General features: G+C 38.8%; 1 protein-coding gene across 1 annotated transcript; it reads right to left on the bottom strand.

Moving 5' to 3' along the window:
- Nucleotides 1–5,323: 5,323 nt before the first annotated feature.
- Nucleotides 5,324–6,238, bottom strand: LOC100963557 (olfactory receptor 51H1-like; the record flags this gene model as incomplete). The annotated part of the gene is made up of 1 exon (XM_012804927.2): nt 5,324–6,238. A coding segment is annotated over one exon (915 nt), but the record flags the coding sequence as incomplete, so codon positions are not given.
- Nucleotides 6,239–6,242: the final 4 nt, after the last annotated feature.

Raw genomic sequence — 6,242 nt, 5'->3', positions numbered from 1 at the left:
ACTAGTCATCAACAAAGAGCCAGCAAGGGGTGAGTGATACACGTGGGCAGGTTGCCGTGTGGACACTGCCATCCCCACGTGTCCTCATCCTTCACTAGTCCAGGTTTCCGGCACTGGCAACAGAACAGACAGAAGGAATTTGCTGCTTCCGGGATGCCCTTTGTTACATAATGTCAAATATGAGGCAATGCTGACTATTTTTCTTTGAGGTGGTAATAAAAATAGCTACCTGTTATGACAATGAGAGAAATCTAATCACTTTTATTGCTATAACTTTCAGTATTATTATATTATACATGTCCACATTTAGTGGGGGAAAAGCGCTACAAATCAGGAAAACTAGGGCCAAATGAGATATAGATTTCAAACATGCTGAATTGAATCAAACACTCAAACTCTGAATGACAATTGTTAAGGACAGTGGCTGTGCTGAGGGTCAGGGAGACAGAAGTGAATAAAGAAACAATTTTTGCCTTCAGAAGTCTCTCAATCTAGCAGAAGTGAATGGGGCGAGAAGCCAGGGCAAAACATTCATGGAGAGATCCTATTTCAGGGGAAAGGAGAGAAGATCCCAGAGCTAGGACAGGAAAGCAGGAGGCTGTTGAGATTTCTATTTCATTCTTTTTCTTCTCAGCCTGATAAAAACAGATAGTAAGAATGAGTCTCTTCGTCTGTGATAACCATCCAGGAATCTCTCTGCAACACAAAATCTATTCTCTCCAATAGTATTTCATTTTTGCTTTTATAACATGTTTTCTTGCCTGATCACATTTCTTTTCCCTGCTGGATTGCTGGCTCGTTCAAAAAACAAAACATATCCTGTTCATCTTTATATTTTATCTAGAGACAAAGATGTAATTGGCACATGATAAAAGCTCAAATAATCCAGTTAACATTAGATGTATTGTTAAATGGATACATTGTAGATGGTAGAGATCTGGATGAAGAATAGATGAATGAGGTATAGATTGAACCTGCAAGTTTTTAGAGAAAAATAAATCCTGGGGAAATTACTTCCCTAGACACCACAAAGAGAATGATCATCCTCTCACCCTAATCGGGAGAAGAAGTAGGGTAGACTAAGAGAAAAGGAAACTAATTTAAGATTCTGTGTATGAGCAATACATTAGGCTCACCAGTTTATAGGTAATTTTATATAATTCCAGGACATTTTTGAGGTAAATATTTTCCTCCCATTTTAAAGAAAGAAAATGAATCCAGAAAGATGAAAAAATACATCCAAGGTAAAAGAGACAGATACAGATTCAAAATTCAAAGTCAGATTTTCATTATTTTTCACTAAACTTCACACCATCAGAAAGAACAGGCTAACAGGACTGATGAGGCACTTTGGGTTTTTTATGGTTTTTTGTTTTGTTTTTTATTAAATCATAGCTGTGTACATTAATGCAGTCATGGGGTACATTGTACTGGTTTTATATACAAATTGGATAGCTAGACATTGTAATTTCCTCCTTTTAGAATACAAAAAAAGTTTGAATTATCTATTACATATCCATATGTTATAGACAAGGTAAGAGATGAAAACAAATAAGAGAGAGAACTGTGTCTTTATGACTCATCTAAAGAAGAATGTTTGTGGAGTCCAGTGTGTTTAAAAATGTGAGTCAATGTCCAAGTACGTTCGTATTACACGTGTCTCCATGTGCTGATGCGTGTAGTGGGGAGCTTTGGGGTGAAAGAGTAAATAGACATAAAACCCTCACAAAGAACATATTGTTTATCTTCCATTCTTGGAATGATACTTCATACAGGACAAACAAGTGGCACTGGATACTGTGTAGCAGCATAGGAGAATAGGATACACTGGCTCCTTTTGCTGCTGGGGAAATGTTTCTTGTGGAATGAAGGAAGAAGGAGCAGAGGCCTTTCTCTCTGTGAGGTCATGCACCCTGGAGCCAGTTGTAGGTCAAAGTTGAATGTTCACTAAGGTTTTCTCTACAGTGCCCACTAACCAGAAGAATAGGCTAGTGCTTTCTATCTTCAAGTAGAAATGTCCATTTGACCATCCAGGCAGAGGGTAATATCTGCCCATTCATACATAAAAGAGTAACTAGGTGATAGGACTTAGTTAACACCCAGATCAATAACTTAGTGATCTAAAGGTCAACATTCCCATTTGCTGACATCAGTAATGATAGATACCCATCCTTTTCATTTATCAATCCTTGTCTTCTGTTTATTTCTCAACACTGAATTCTATCTATTTCCTTCAAAATTAACAATCTTCCTTGACAGATCCAGGAATTGTTAAACTGAAATTCTTCTCTGCTTCTAAATTTTGGCACCACTTAATCTTGGGAACTTTAATTTGATTCTTAATATTGAGGCACAGCTAATATTGGTAATTTATATGTGCAATGTCATCTTTTTTTCTGCCAGGAGTGAGATTTCCTTGGAAGTTTATGTGTACATATTTTTCATCTGTCACTCCTAGCTACTAAAGCAGGATCTAGAACAATATAAAGCTTCATTTCATAATGTTGATTGATTGCTGAACAATTATGGCCACAGAGAAAGCATGCCATTTCTTTATGCCATCTTAATTGTAGCTTTCATTCATCTTTTGCTTTGTATTCCCCCCATCTTTCTACCATTCTTAATTCTTTAATTCTTCCCATATAGTCAGTCTCCTTGCTTGATTGTACCAGCAGGACACACCACCAACTTCTCTTCAGCTCTATCACAGAGCAGGTACTAAACCAGCTCCCAAGAGTAGGGGCTTTATAGGAAGCCTAATAGAGCTCCCAGGCTATAAGGTGCTTTTTCTTGATTAGTAAGTATGCTGATTAGAGTAAGAGTGATGGGACCCACCTGCATATGTTCCTCTGCAATGGCCTATCTCCCAGTCACAACCTCAAACCATGCTCCCAGGCCCAAGCGAACCCCATCTGTCAGGGGTTGGAAGCATTGTCCTGGCCCCTGGGGCTGACAGTAATGGGTATCAGTGCAAACTGCCTGCCTGGATCAAATAACCACAATCATTCGTTTTCTTCCAGCCTTAGGCTACAGATTTTCAGCCAGAAAGGCTCCCTGAATGTCAGAGCTGGATTAGAAGAGGGCAGAAAGAGTTAGTCATCCTCTGCTTGAGATATGTACACTTTCAAACAGGTCTCATTATCCCCTTGATTGTTCCCTCCTCTGACATGGGAGGCCCTCCTAAGAAGGTTTCCTGTTTGAGTCATAGACACAGCCCACTATATCCAAAGCATAAGTAACCTAACATTTGAAGAATACATAATACACAATGGAAACTGCACTATAGCCTTTGGCTTGTTTATTTATGACAAACCAATGGGTTAAGTATTATTATCCATTATTTCACAGCTGAGGAAATTGAAACTCAGTTTTTGAATCACTTTATCCATCTAAAAGTTAGCAAGTTACAGAATTGGTGTACAAGACCATGTTTGTCTAATTTCAACACTATTGATCTTAACCAGTATGATATATTCCCTTCTATAGTCAATTATTTCCATCCATATAGTCAGGAAATATGTCTTAAAAATATGGTCTTCAATCTATCCATCTTATAAATCACTTAATTCCCAACTGCCTGCCCCTATCTGGCTTAAGTCACATTTGGATCAGAATCCAACTTTCCACAGAAGTAGTAAATCAATAATCCTGATCATGTCTAATTTTCCCTTGTTTTTTATACTCTTGAAATAGTTTCCCATTTATTTCTCACTATATCTGTATGAGACACAGTGATTAAAAAGTGTCTCACCCAATAAGGGTCTAGAAATACCAAGAAAATCCATTAAATTACACGTTACATAGTACTCAGATCTTAGGTAAACATCACCCTTTCCTCCAATTCCCAGCAGCAAAAATGAGTAACTCTGAAAATTTTAAATGAGATTTATGAATATTAAATGAGAAAAGAAAGGATAAGAAGCATGAAATCAATATTCATAAAGAGCAGTTTTCATTAATTCAAAAAATACACACTGAGTGTCCATTGTATGTTCTTAACTACATTATGTGCATGGGATACATCGATGTGGAACAAAAGGCTCTGGGCTCTTATGGAGCATGAAGAAGACTGGGAGACATACAGTGTTAGATAAGCATATAAATAGTACAATGACAGAAATCCTAACATATTAAAAGGCGGATCAGGAAAGTCCTCTGACAGAAGTGAAGTTGAAATTGACATCGACAGCACACAAGGAATTCTTTATTTTTCCACCTGTTGGACAGCTCCATGCTCTGATACTTTGTCCACATTATGTTCCTTTTAATATTTTCTTTCTTGTTTCCAACCTCTTACACATTCTGACCTTATTATTTATAAAACCTATAAACAAATACATAAGGCAAAAGAAAATAAATGTTCTATGTTAAGCACTGAATACCAGAGTGATTATAATGAAGCAAGAACAAGCTAGAATAGTTTCCAAAAAAGTTATTAAACAGTGGCATGTGACAGAAAACCACTCAGTGATAAAGAGGAGTAGACCAGCAATACATGCAACATGAGTAAATCTCAAATGCGTTATATTAAGAAGCCAGGCATAGAAGACTATTTATTGGGAGCTTCCGTTTTCATGACACTATGAAAAAAGAAGAATTACAGGGAAGGAGAACGACTCAGTGCCTGCCAGAGGCTGGGTGTGGATAGAGGGGTTGACTACAAATGGACAACTTTAAGGAATTTCAGGGAGTAATAGTATTGCTCTATATTTTGGTTTTAACTGGTGATGTAAGTATGCATTTGTCAAAATTTGTAGAACTATGTGGCAAAATAAGTGAATTATATTGATGATAAACTTTAAAAACAGTTTATATACTATTGTGAAGCATAAAAGTTCATCGTTCATCATGCTGCAATAAATTATTGCTTTCATAAAAATAATTTATGCAAAACCATTTCATACTCCATTATATTCATACTGCCCCATACCATACAATATCTACTAGCTACATATGACTATATAAAGTTATATTTAGGGCGGTGCCTGTGGCTCAAAGGGGTAAGGTGCCGGCCCCATATGCCGGAGGTGGTGGGTTCAAACCCAACCCTGGCCAAAAACAACAACAACAACAACAACAACAACAACAAATCAGATAAATTTACATTTAAATTAACTCAAATTCAATAAATTTACAATTCAGTTCCTTACTTGAACTAGCAAACTTTCAATTGCTCAATACCTGTGTGTGACCTCTGGATATTGGACTAAACAGCAGAGATTTGGAACATTTCTTCTATTTCTGTAGGAATTTTTATAGGACAGTGCTACATTTGATACTCTTCTCTGACTTGATTGCATTTGCACAAAAATAGTAGATACCATTAAGGGCCAACCCTGCCCCCACAGAACATCTGGATGATGCGCCGTCGAATCTGTTTGGTCCTAACACTGTACACAATGGGATTGAGCACAGGAGGGAGCAGCAGGTAGACATTGGCCATGAATGTGTGTGTTACTGGTGACAGATGCTTCCCATATCGATGAATCAAGGTCATGCCAATGAGAGGCACATAGAAAAGCAGCACTGCACAGATATGAGAGAGACAGGTGTTGATAGCCTTGACCCTCTCTTCCCGGGAAGCAATGCCCAATACTGCCTGGAGGATTAGAATGTAGGAGACTAAAAGGATCAAGGCATCAAATACAATAATGAAGATCACCGCCAGCAGGCCATAGATACTATTGACACTTGTGTCAGCACAGGCAAGCCTCATGGCATCCTGATGGAGGCAGTATGCATGGGAGAGGACAGTAGAGTGGCAGAAAGGTAGCCTTTTGATGAGGAAAGGCACAGGGAGCACAGCCCCCATGCTCCGCAGCAGGATGGCTGCTCCAATTTTGCCAATGACACCGTGAGTAAGAATGGTAGCATAGTGCAAAGGGTAGCGGATGGCCACAAAACGATCAAAGGCCATGGCCACCAGAACCCCTGATTCCACTCCCCCAAAGGTATGGATGAAGAACATCTGGGTGATACAGGCATTAAAAGTTATTGACCGCCAGCTGAACCAGTGAACACTGACCATGGTGGGCATAGAAGACAGTGAAAGGCTGAGGTCAGTGGCAGCTAACATGGCCAGAAAATAATACATGGGCTCATGGAGACTTTGTTCAACTTTGATCACAATTAGGATGGTGACATTGCCCAGAAACGTGGTGCTGTACAGAAGACAGAGGGGTAAGGCCATCCACAAATCCTTTTCTGGCATTCCTGGAATCCCAGTCAGTGTGAAGAAGGTC

The sequence above is a fragment of the Otolemur garnettii genome, unplaced genomic scaffold (genome assembly GCF_000181295.1).
Source record: "Otolemur garnettii isolate 467f Iridium unplaced genomic scaffold, OtoGar3 scaffold00001, whole genome shotgun sequence".
Classification (NCBI taxonomy): domain Eukaryota; kingdom Metazoa; phylum Chordata; class Mammalia; order Primates; family Galagidae; genus Otolemur; species Otolemur garnettii.
Note: the sequence above shows the minus strand (reverse complement) of the source record. Positions and strands in the feature narration are given on the sequence as shown.